General features: G+C 44.6%; 1 protein-coding gene across 1 annotated transcript; it reads right to left on the reverse strand.

Moving 5' to 3' along the window:
* Nucleotides 1–1,837: 1,837 nt before the first annotated feature.
* Nucleotides 1,838–4,515, reverse strand: ASCL1 (achaete-scute family bHLH transcription factor 1). Its single transcript, XM_075919625.2, has 2 exons — nucleotides 3,302–4,515; nucleotides 1,838–3,063 (listed from the first exon to the last, which is right to left on the reverse strand). Exon 1 carries the CDS (start codon nucleotides 4,510–4,512, stop codon nucleotides 3,316–3,318), a length of 1,197 nt encoding a protein of 398 aa, XP_075775740.2. The 5' UTR covers nucleotides 4,513–4,515; the 3' UTR covers nucleotides 1,838–3,063; nucleotides 3,302–3,315.
* Nucleotides 4,516–12,709: the final 8,194 nt, after the last annotated feature.

Here is a 12,709-nt window from a genome sequence, read left to right on the forward strand (position 1 = left end):
CAGATACCTGGTTTGTATCCCGTGAATATGAATATGAATATCCAGGGTTCATTTTTAGAGATGCGAATGCAGATCCAAATTTTGTGTCTACCCAGGGTTCTGCATTATTCCAGGAGGGTTACAGGCCCCACTTAGAACCTCACAGAACCATTATAGGAAGATAGTCACTCCTTTAAAGCAGTACCTATTTTGCCACGCCAGGCATAGTTCTCTTGTTCAGTCCTCTGCCCTTCACCACTATCAGCCAGCTACAACAGACCTTGTTTAGCTTTTTAGGTACCCTCCAAGTTAGCTCCACAAAGGTACAAACTCAAAAACTTGGATGAGATGTATTTAATAACTCACTTTCTAGAGTTAAAAGCAAAGACCTGGCAACCTCCCTGTGCATTTTCAGTTGTTTTAATCGCCCTTTGTAGCTTTAAAACTTATACGGCGACCAATAGACGCCCCTGATTTATGGAGTTTACTAAAGCTAACTGAATACTGCTTGTCAGAGTGCACTGAATGGCTCTCCCTACTAATACAAGAAAAGGCTTTGTGTTGCTAAGCGATTCGAGCAGATGTAATGAGATTTACCCCAATCCTGCTTTGGCCTTTCCTATCTTCAGTAATAGTGTGTGTGTGTGTGTGTGTGTCTTTTTCTTTCTCTCGCTCTCTTTTTCGGGCCTGGAGGAGGGTGGGGAAGAGGAATGAATTTCTGAATCTGCCTCATACACTGTAGCAAATAACAGCGTAACTTTGCCTTTAGTTTAATGAGTCTGGATATTTACTATTCAGAAGTGAGCAAAAAAGAACACCTGTCTACACAAGGAAATTTCGCCTTTGTAACAGAATGAAACATTATCCTAATGTTATATTCATAGCCATAAATTACTCGCTACACTTTCTTTGTATACCTTATCTACACACTTGCAAAAGTGGGTAAATAAAAAGCTGAGGTGCCTTAGCAAGAGAATGGAGGAGACATTATAACGGTTATTATTTTCATAACTAAACATTGCTTCTAGGATGGATTAAAACAATGAATGTTTGTACTGAAGTAATGAGGGATTTAGTGATTTGCCCCATATTCTTAAATAGCATATTGATAATTTTGAGGCGGCAGGAGTGAAATGAAGGTATAGAAATGCACGTTTAAAGCAATGCAGCAGTGGAAAAACTACGTTAAATTCCGGTATAGTCAATGACTTTTTTTTTTAATTAGCCCCGTGCATATAAATGGTAAAGCTGTACAAAACCAACCTAGATTTTTTTAACTCTGTAAGGCTTGCTGGCTATCCGAGTTCTTTGTTGGTTGTGGTGGGGTTTTTTTGAGATGCATTTTGCGCTTTGCTTTCCGCTTGGCTTGATGCACGCAAACTGAATTTGAAAGTAATGTAGGAGGGGGAAAAAGGGGAGGCGAATTCTGGTCACGTCCTTGCTAACTGACAACAAGCAGGCTAGCCAAAAAAAAAAAAAAGGGGGGTCTTTTTGAATCTTGGTAATTGGGTACTTTTACACTCAGCTCACGCTATTTGGATAGTTTACGAAGTGTCATTCCTACTACTTTGCTTTTTTTAAGTCCCTCCCACCGTCTCCGCAACTCCCCAGTCTCCCAATGATTTTATTTACTGCTTGTCTAAAATATATAAAAGGCAAAACAAAGTAGCTTGTCTATTTCGGTGGCTCTAACTATACATTTTCTCATACTTTCTTCTGTCCTGTGTCATTGGAGGCAATGAGAGGCCAGGGTCAGAGCGGTAAAAATGTGGGATGGAGCGCCCTCTTTTTTAGGGTTCATTCTTTAGGAAATTCTTTAATGTGCAGTGATTTCACGAAGGACAATAAAGCCATTAATCACCCTCGAGTCTCTTGGTTTAGCTATACATTTGCAACATAGAAGGGCAAGAAAACGATTGTAATAGCTCTATATCCTTTCACACACACACACATATATATATATTATATCCATCATACATATAAATACTCCATATGCAACTTATCTCTGGCATGGTTATCACTTAACATTTTTCTCTTTACATTCATAATTGTCAAGGGCAGAAATAAAATTACATGCAATAGGCAGCTGATCACTTTAATTAAAAAAGGTTTTATTACGAAACTAGCTTGTATAAAACACAGTTATACAGGACTTCTGTAAGTTTGTAATAAAACAGTAAGAAAAGGCAGTGGTTGACGGGCTTTTTTCTTTTTCAAAGGCAGCATATAAAACAAATGGCTACCATTTTTGTTTGGACAATAGCTGCATAAACTTTGTTCACTTTGAACATTAATAACATTATTAATACATTAACAAAGTTTCTATAAAGTAAGACACGTTGGTGCTAAAGTACATCTGGAGGAATTCCAAATCCTTTACAAAACCACATACAAAAATGGCAGTTGTAAGGTAAAGGTAATGTTGACTACATGTCTAAATATCAAGAGGTAATAAGCATTACATATTTTTAAAAAGTCTCAAGATATACACATTTTAAACCATTTGTACAAAAAACCTCTATAAATTTCTCTCTTATGTACAAAAATAGCTTAATATATCCCCAAACTGGTTAGGATAGATACAAATAGATTTTCTTATAATAAAAAAATTCACAAAAAAGGATTGGAAGCATTCTATGATGAAAATGGTAGGGGAAAAGTCAAAGTGATGGGGGTGGGGCAACAGGAAAAGGTTCTTTGAGTACAGCATAGTTTAATTTCAGAATCTCCACAAACATTAGGAAACTATTTCTGTCCATAGCGTAATGAACACCAAGTCTTTGAGGGCTAGAACAGCAGAGCGGGGAAGAGCCTCTCACGATGTGGAGGCTAGGCAGTGCTCTTCTCGAGATGGATAGGATGACACATGTTTCTGAGGACACACGCTTCAGCAGGCAGTGATGCCCACAGGTTTCAAATCCATCTTGGTCTTGTGAAACTGACCGGAGTGCAAAGGCTGTGAGAGTGCTTCAGTGTTCTCAGAGAGGCGATACAAGCTCCTCGTGTGCTAGGTATCTTCCCTTCCGCTGGGGGTAAAATAGGCTCCCCCCCGCCCGCCCTGTGTGTTTGTTTTTTGCAACAGTCCTGTAACAATACAAAAAGGAGAGAGAAAGAGATGGTCAGCATCAAGAGCTCTTAGGTTGCAATATCTAGGTGAGGAGTGTTGGCACCATCTGTTCATTTGCAGGCTTCATCAGCGCTCCCCAGCTGCACAACCCCCCCTCCCCATCCCCAGCACTACCGCGCCAGCTGGGGGTGCCAGGACGCTCCCCGGGGCCGCCAGGCAGCGCCCGAGAAGGGCTCCAGCGGCAGCCGCACCCACCTGCTGCAGACAGTTCAGAACCAGTTGGTGAAGTCCAGCAGCTCCTGCTCTTCCGGGCTCAGCGGGTCGTAGGAGCCTTCGTCGGAGGAGTAGGAGGAGACGGGGGAGCCCGCCATGGAGTTCATGTCGTGGGAGTAGCCGGGGGAGATGGTGGGGGACAGCACGCCGGCCTGGAAGGCGGCGCTCACCGCGTCGTGCTCGTCCAGCAGCTGCTGCAGCGCTCGGATGTACTCGACGGCGGAGCGCAGCGTCTCCACTTTGCTCATCTTCTTGTTGGCCGCCCCGTTGGGGACGTGCTCGCGGAGGGTGGCGAAGCCCAGGTTCACCAGCTTCACCCGGTTCCGCTCGCGCTCGTTGCGGCGGGCCACGGCCGCCGGCTGCTGCTGGGGCAGGCTGTAGCCGAAGCCGCTGAAGTTGAGCCGCCGCTTGCAGCGCATCAGCTCCGGGGAGGACGAGCGCGGCCGCTTGACGGGCTTGGGCGCCGCCGCCCCCTTGCTGCCCGGCGGTGAGGGCTGGCGGGCGGCCGGGCTGAGCGGCGGCGGCGCCCCCTGGGCGGCGGCGGCGGCGAAGAAGCAGGCGGGCTGCAGGAAGGGCGGCGGCGGCGGCTGGCTGGCGCTGCTGTCCATCTGGGCAGGGCTGGCGCTGGCCATTGGCAGCCGCGGGGCGAGCGAGGGAGCGCGGGGCAGGGGCGCTGGCTGGCGCGCGGCGGCGGGACTGGGGCAGAGCGCGCGGCGCTTTCGCTGCCGCCCCCCCTTCTCCTCCTCCTTCCCCCCGGGCTGCGGGGAGGCTCGTGGCGCTCGCGTGTGCGCAGCCTGCCTCGCCAAAGCCCCCTGTGCAACCCGGTGGCCGCGGAGTGTGGCTCTTATAAGCGGCGGCCGGGGGCTTTGCCGGCCTCTCGTCCCCCCCCTCCGGCTTTTCTTCCTTCCCCCCCCCCCCCCACACACGCACACACTCCCCCTGCGGGGTCCCCTCCCCGCACACGCTCGGCGCCTGGCGCCTTCCACGCTCCCCGGATTTGCAGCGAGTGGCCGGAGGCCCGGGAGCGCTGCCGCCTTTTCAAAGCGGGGAGGGGTGTGTGTGAGTGTGTGTGTGTAGGGGGGGGGGGGCACCACAACACACCGAGCGCCCCGCACACACGCGCTGGCCCCGGCCCCGCCTCCCCTGCAAATAGCCTCCTTTCCCTCCCCCCTGCCCCCCAGCCTCCAATTCATTCACCCGCCTCTCCCCTCCGGCTCTACCCCGCCCGGGTTTGTTGTTGCAAGTGCGCGCGCCAGACGCGTGCCGCTCTCCCAGCCGCTGAATAAACAACTGGGCTGGGGAAGGAGCGGCGTGGGGTGGGGTGAGCTAGAGACGTGTGGGGGCGGGATAGAACTAGAGGGGGGGGGGGGAGTCGGGAAGAGACCCAGAGCGCTGATGGCTGGGGGAGTAGGCAAGCGGGCTGGGGGCGCCAGGAGAGGAAGGGGGTCTCTCTGGTACCAGCCCCAAAGCCAACCAGAAAGGGAGGCAGGCAGTTCGGGAGCGCTCCCTCAGCCCGCGCGGCGCACAGACGCTCGTTCTTCTGGCCAAGCAGGAGCGGGCTTGTAGTGTTTACGCTCAGGGGGCCAGCGGTGGCTGCGGAAAGAAGCTGGGCGGGAACACGCCTGGCAGACCCAGTAGCGTCGGGGAGCCATAAAAGGAGACACTTGGGGAGGCGGAGAGGGGCGCGTGTGAAATACACCAGGCGTTCGGAGCGGGGGGCGCTTTGGTCGGAGGCTTGGACGGGAGGCGTCGGGGGAAAGGAGAGAGGCAGAGACGCTGGGCGCCTTCGACTTTTCTGGCGCGCACGGAGAGTCAGTTAGTCCCCGGGCACGTCGGGGGTTGGACGGGGAGCGTGGAAGCTCCTCAGTGTTTTGCTAAAGAAATAAAGTAGTGGCGGGGACGTGCCGTCTGCGCAGTGGGGCTGGTAGAGTCCAGCAGCAAAAGGGCCTTGCAAGTGATATTAGAGAATCGGGAAGGAAGGGGGAGAGAACCACGGAGGGGTGGGTGTGACTACACATGGAGAGCTACCACTGATGGATTGGGAAGTGGTTGGCTTCTTCGGGTAAAGTAAAGGTGCCTGATAATATTTCCTTAATTGACAGGATACTGTGAGGCTTCGGTCAGTAATGTTTTTCAAGCCCTTTATATATTATTATTTGCATTACAGTACTATGCCTCTTAGGCTATGTCTAGACTGCAAGCCTCTTTCGAAAGAGGCTCTTTCGAAAGAGAGCGTCTAGACGGCACGTTGAACTTTTGAAAAAGCGGCTTGCTTTTTCAAAAGAAAGCATCCAGTGAGTCCGGATGCTCTCTTTCGAAGAAGCCCTATTTACATTGAAGAACGCCTTCTTTCGAAAGAGGAACTTTCGAAAGAAGGCGTTCTTCCTCGTGAAATGAGGTTTACCGCCATCGAAAGAAAAGCCGCGTTCTTTCGATTTAATTTCGAAAGAACGCGGATTGAGTCTGGACGCAGGGGAAGTTTTTTCGGAAAAAGGCTACTTTTCCCGAAAAAAACCCTGAGTCTGGACACAGCCTTAGAGGCCCAAATAAGATAGGAGTCCATTGTGTTAGGTGCTGTACAGTATAAACACCTTGTCAAAGAGAATGTCTGCCCTGAGGAATTTACATTTTAAATCCTGCTTCAAGAAAGCATCACTGTTTAGGGCAGCATTTAATCCCTCCCAGCATTTGCATCACTCCCACTGAAGTCCATGAGAATTAAGCAGGTGCTTAAAATAAAGCATATGCATAAGTGCTTTCCTGAGTTGGAGACCTAACTAAGTACCCAAGAGTGACAAAGGAATGAAGACAAAAAGTTTTATTGGCTCTAATTTACAGATGGGGAATCAAAGCATAGAGAAATTAAATGTCTTGCCCATGGTTATAGGGGGTGTCTATGGCAGAACCAGGCACTGCACCTGAGTGCCAGTTCAGTATAGTATGTACAAGACCATCCTTTCCCTATGGCTATGTCTAGACTGAAGGCTTCTTTCGGAAGAAGCTCTTCTGGAAGAAATCTTTCACACACACACAAAAAATTCTTCTGAAACAGAGCGTCCACACTGCCAAAGCACATCGAAAAAGTGATCTGCTTTTTCGAAAGATAGCATACATATCAGTGTGGTGCTATCTTGCATGTAAACTGTGATTACTATGGACCAAGTGACCCCCAGGGCACCTGTGCTTTTTCCTCTTTCCTCTCCTTTCGAAAGAACTCCCTTTTCCCTATCCACACATGCTTTTTTCTGAAAGAACTCTTTTGGAAAAAAAGCTTCTCTCTCATAGAAAGAGGTTTACCAATGTCGGAAAAACCCCTCTGTTCTTTCGATTTTTTTTCAAAAGAACGCGATTGCGGTGTGGACGTAAGTGAGGTTTTTTCAGAAAAATGGCCACTTCCCTAAAAAATCTGTAGTGTAGACATGGCCTCTGTTTTAACATGGTTGGACGAAAAATGCTGTAAGTACTAACTATTAATTCTTAGTTTTTTATGAGGATGGTACAGAACCAACTTTTTCTTCATTTGCAACAAAGATTTGCAGGTTTAAAAGATGTTTTCCTACAATACTCTTCTGAACCTGGTGTATGCAATGCGAACCAGCCAGGGAGGGAGTAGTAGCTCTGTCCAGCATAGCGAGCACCTGAAAAATCACTCCCCAATAGTTACAGTATTGAAATTCCCATTGAAGTCAGTAGCTAGGCTACGTCTAGACTGGCATGATTTTCTGGAAATGCTTTTAATGTAAAAGTTTTCCGTTAAAAGCATTTTTGGAACCGAGCGTCTAGATTGGCACGGACGCTCTTCCGCAAAAGCACTTTTTGCAGAAAAGCATCCGTGGCCAATCTAGACGAGCTTTTCCGCAAAAAAGCCCCGATTGCCATTTTCGCGATCCAGGCTTTTTTGCGGAAAACAAATCTGAGCTGTCTATACTGGCCCTTTTGCACACAAATTTTGCGCAAAAGAGACTTTTGCCCGAACAGGAGCAGCATAGTATTTCCGCAAAAAGCACTGATTTCTTACAGTTAGAAGTCAGTGCTTTTGCGGAAATTCAAGCGGCCAGTGTAGGCAGCTGGCAAATTTTTCTGGAAAAGCGGCTGATTTTCCAGAAAAACTGGCCAGTCTAGACACAGCCTAGGAGTTTTGATACTGACTTCACTGATAGCTAGACCACTATTAACAATACAAATAAGACTATGGGAAAGGTCATTAAATAATCCAGTCTACCTTCCCTTTCAGTACGGAATTGGATTGTCTACTATTATGTTATCCAGACTCATTTTAAAGTGCCAGACATTAAGAAATAGTATGTTGATGGTGAGGCATTCCAATACAATGTTTATTTTAATGATCAGTTTATTATTCAGACAAATCAATTTGCACAAAATGTATGCTAAAGAGCTGTCCTCATTCTTCTGCCCAGATACGTCTAGACTGGCAGGATTTTCCAGAAATGCTTTTCATGGAAAAGTTTTCCGTTAAAAGCATTTTCGGAACAGAGCGTCTAGATTGGCACGGACACTTTTCCGCAAAAGCACTTTTTGCGGAAAAGCGTCCGTGCCAATCTAGACGCGCTTTTCCGGAAAAAAGCCCCTATTGCCATTTTCGTGATCGGGGCTTTTTTGCGGAAAACAAATCTCAGCTGTCTACACTGGCCCTTTTGCGCAAAAGAACACTGACAATCTTACATGAGATCGTCAGTGCTTTTGCAGAAATTCAAGCGGCCAGTGTAGACAGCTGGCAAGTTTTTCCGGAAAACTGGCTGATTTTCCGGAAAAACTGGCCAGTCTAGACACAGCCCCCATGTTTGGCTAAATGGTAAATATCAGTAGCAATACTATGCTTTTCAGTCATACAGCGTCTTTCCTCTGCAGATCTTAAAGTGCTTTACAAGCTTCCATTAAGTTTCAGAATACTCCTGTGAGGTAGGTGTGACGCTACAAGTTTAAGAAGTAGCTAAAGAGACATACCCACACAGAGCCAGTGGCCAGGAAGAAAATCCTAGGCCTGTTCTACACGGGGAAAATGTCCCCCAAGACTGTAATTGGTTTTTAAAATGGTTCAGCTAAGCCTATTCTAAAACTGCTGGGAGACATAGGATAGACCTGCTTTAAGCAGCCTGAATTGTTTTATTTGATCCAATTTCAAAGTCACATAGTTCAGATTACCTGGAAAGTGGTCTATTTTGTGGCTCCAACTAGATTTAAAATTGCTTTAAGATGAGGCAGTTCAACTGACATTTCCTCAGTGTAGACCTGGCTCCAATGTTTTACCTCCTTGTTCCCTGTCCTCAACCACTAAAGCACATGCCCACTGAGATGGATTTAGGAGAGTGCAGGTCTGATCTAATGGTTTTCTGATATGACACTGCTACTACCCTGGAAACTAGTTTGCTTTTGGTTCAGGCTCTGACTCCAAATAAAAACTTGCCCGCAGTTTGGACCTTTCACTGGAGGCACACACATGTTTATGAAGGCATGTTCTGCCACCAATTTAACTGAAAACAGAAATCACTATGGATATTAAAAAACCAAGGCTTTAATGTTCATTAATTTTGATTGACCTGTCCCTCTTGACACCTGTCCCAAAAAGCATGAAGATAATGGCTTCATGGCTTTTCTTAGACAAATTAATTAGTGTCTTTGTGCCCTACTACATGATTATAAAACATTATTATTTAAGTTTCTTCCAGGTTTTAGCGGTTTTATCTCTGTTCTCTTAAAATAATGCCCTCTGTATGTTATGTCTTCACCTCTCTTGTAAATAGTCTACTTAGTGTATTTGTAAAACTCTGATGGTACATCTGCTGCAAAAGAAAGCACTGGAAATAGACAAAGGGCCTTTTTCTCCATGCCCTTAAACTGGCTTTACCTCAGTGTGAATCCACTGAAGGCGAAATTCTGGCTCCATTGAAGTCAGTAGCAAAACTATCATTGACTTCAGTGAGGTCAGGATATCAGCCAGTACCTTTACACCCACATTAAAGGTAATTCTCTGGGTGGAGGAAATGCCTCAAAAAGTTGAATTGAAAATAAGTATGGCTCTATTGTTTGAAAGACTGATGCAGTCTGGCAGGCATATATTAAAAACAAAGCAAAATCCCTAAAAAGTCCGTTCAGCTTCAGATACTTTTATACTTTTCCCATTTGTTTTTGCTGAACAACTTATGGGTCAACATGAGAATTTTCAAACTGGATTAGACTAGTTCAGTACCTAGCCTCAAACAGAGGTTAGTATCACATACTTCAGATAAGTGTAAAAGAAGCCCCATAATGGGACTATTATGTAAAAAACTGCCCATGAAAATAGTTCTTTTCTGAACTCCCTGGTTAGCTTAGGTCACAAAATGAGAGGGTTGATATCCCTTATAATTTTTATCATTATATGAGTGTTCATGTTGTCCATATAAATCAATATTTTTCAAAATGTGTTCACCTGTGGACCCCTTCAAGTTTATGAAAGGACGTGAAGACCGTATGGAAATCTTAGACACGGTCTGGATACCTTCAGGATCTGCAGTCCACAGAATGAAAACCACTGCTACACATGGCTTGCCAACACTTTTTTAAAAATGCTGCTAAACTCCTAGGCTACGTCTAGACTGGCAAGTTTTTCCGCAAAAGCAGAAACTTGCCAGCTGTCTACACTGGCTGCTTGAATTTCCGCAAGAACACTGGCTTCCTACTGTCTGAAATCAGTGCTTCTTGCGGAAATACTATGCTGCTCCCATTTGAGGAAAAATCTTTTTCCGCAAAGCTTTTGCGCAAAAGGGCCAGTGTAGACAGCTCAGATTTGTTTTGCGCAAAAAAGCCCCGATCGCGAAAATGGCGATCAGGGCTTTTTTGCAGAAAAGCGCATCTAGATTGGCACGGACGCTTTTCCGCAAAAAGTGTTTTTGCGGAAAAGCATCCGTTTCAATCTAGACGCTCTTTTCCGCAAATGCTTTTAATGGAAAACTTTTCAGTTAAAAGCATTTGCGGAAAATCATGCCAGTCTAGACATAGCCCTACTCTTCATGGACTGGCATGTAAGCTCTTCATCACTTCCCTAAATGGGGTAACTAGACATTACCATGGTACATCAATAAAAATAAATAAATACATAATAATTAATAGTAACAAATAATTAATACCATCTTGTGGCAGTAATTCCACGTGTTAATTATGTATTGTGTAATAATTCTTGGTTCAGTTCTGAATGTGTTACCTTAAAGGTCACTGTATGGCCTTTTGCACTTGTGAGAAAGAGTAAAAGGACAGTCCAAAAGATCTGTATGTCATACTAATTATTTTATGTATCTTGGTTTATCTTGGTCTTGTCTATGCTTATTCATCTTTTCTCTGATTAGTCTTAGTCTTTTATCCTCTCTACATATGGAAGGTGAATTAGGGTAACCAGACCGGAGGACATACAAATGACCTATACAATGGCATTATGTTCTTTTGATTTTAATTTTCTGTGTAATTAGAAGCTTTCCTCTTTGGTAATTAACTTTCCATCTGATTCATTCAATGATGTCATAATCCAATGTTCCTGATATCAGAATTCAGCACAAGGAAAAAAGTGGTGACATCAGGAGTCCTGTAATGTGGGGTTATGAAAGAAGGCCACTGTGATTATGAAAGAGATCTTCCCTTTGCTCACACATTTTGGAAAGTAGCAATAACAGGACAAGAAACAGAAAAAAACAATGGAAAGCTTAATAGAGGTTCAGTGACATATATATTCCTTAAGGGTGTATCGTTAATTTATTTAGAGATTATAAACTGCAATGAACATAAAGAATCAACCTATGTCTTTCTCTTTTCTTTATGATAAAGGTATCTACATATCTACTTGTTAGTCCTGTACATATAAACTCTGCTTCTAAAGAGTGATTCTTTTGGAGTGGATCATTGTAAAATGTGGCATGGAAGATGTTAAACAATAAACATCAACAGTCTAATCCTGAACCTACTCTGAAATGGACAGGACAAAAATGCTTTGGCCCCATCTTACCCAGAGGAAGAAGGTCGTCAAGTTAGCTATATTAAGAAGGTGCAAATCATAAATGCAACTCTTGGAGTTTTTGTCTTGCTTTAGGCATGTACTAATGGGGCTGAAGTGGATTTACATGCATATTGTCAGCGTATTTTATCTCCATACAGAGAAAGGCAGCTAGAAATCCTAGTGGATGAACTATTGAGGCAATATGGGTGAATAAATAGGTGTGTAGCAATAGACTCTAGGGGTACATCTACATAGCAGGACTAATGTCAAATTAAGCTATGCAACTTCAGCTAAGTCAATTGCGTAGCTTAAGTCAAAATAGCTTTATTTGACTGTTGGCGCTGTCTACACAGCAGGAAGTGGAAGGAAGATCACTCTTTCTTAGCATGAGTCGGAGTAAGAAGTCCTCCAGCTCAATATTATTTTGAAATAAAGTCTTGTAGTGTAGATGCCCATTGTGTTATTTCAGAATAACTTCAGTTCAGAGTTGAAGTTCCACTCTTGACACACCCTTTTAACATATGGTAAGTAATGGTGGGTGGGTGTGTTACTAATACTGCTTTCCTAGACTGCATGTTTACAGTGCCAGGTTAATTTAGCTTCCTATTTATTAAATAAAAACAAAGAGATACACATTTTGAAGCATCAGAAAAAAATTAGGCCAGTGTTCATGGTTCTGAAACTAGGCCCAATAGGTCTCATTCAATTCTTTCTTCATTTTGAATTTTGCCTGTGAAAGGACTTTGGGCATCTTAATATGAAACAGTATGTTGTCACGCAATGACACTTATTAGCAGGTTTCGTGGTATCAGTCTCAGTTCACCTAGTTATATTAGGCCAAGGGTGATATTGACGTCTCCCTGCTATTCAGAGAGATGATGGAATGTGCGGATTGCCTACAGTATCTCCAGGTAGTGAAAAAAAATCCCCCAAAAGCATTGTTTAATATTTGCCAGGGCTCAGTCCCAGCACCTCTAGATTTGGCAGTTCCTATCCTCACACCTCTGGCTTTGCGTCATCAGTTATGAATGTAAAAATATTTATTTGAACCCTGGCATCTTTTTCCTTCCAAATTAAGCACTGTCAAAAAGTTTGTTAAAATAGTACACTCTAATCCCTGAGTATCCAGCCAACCTTATTTAAAACCAACAAGGAGCAGCTTCCTCTGTAAGCCTCAGAATTAGAGTCCCAGACACTCGATTTTATAAGAAGGGGAAAGTACCTGGAAAATATGAGTAGTGTATGAGGTACAATTGAAGAGCTACAATAGAAAGCCTACTATTTCCATTTTGAATGGGTTCTCCACACACTTAATAGCACGCGTGAGCCATAAGACAAACTTGCACTTACAGTAGGAGAGCGGAAAACTTATTTAACAGAATACATCTCGTGACTATATCAGTCCC

The sequence above is a fragment of the Pelodiscus sinensis genome, chromosome 1 (genome assembly GCF_052426305.1).
Source record: "Pelodiscus sinensis isolate ZL-2025 chromosome 1, ASM5242630v1, whole genome shotgun sequence".
Classification (NCBI taxonomy): Eukaryota; Metazoa; Chordata; order Testudines; family Trionychidae; genus Pelodiscus; species Pelodiscus sinensis.

Coding starts and splice junctions, on each gene's coding strand:
- ASCL1 (XM_075919625.2), bottom strand. CDS start 4,512: ATGAATTGGAGGCTGGGGGGCAGGGGGGAGGGAAAGGAGGCTATTTGC.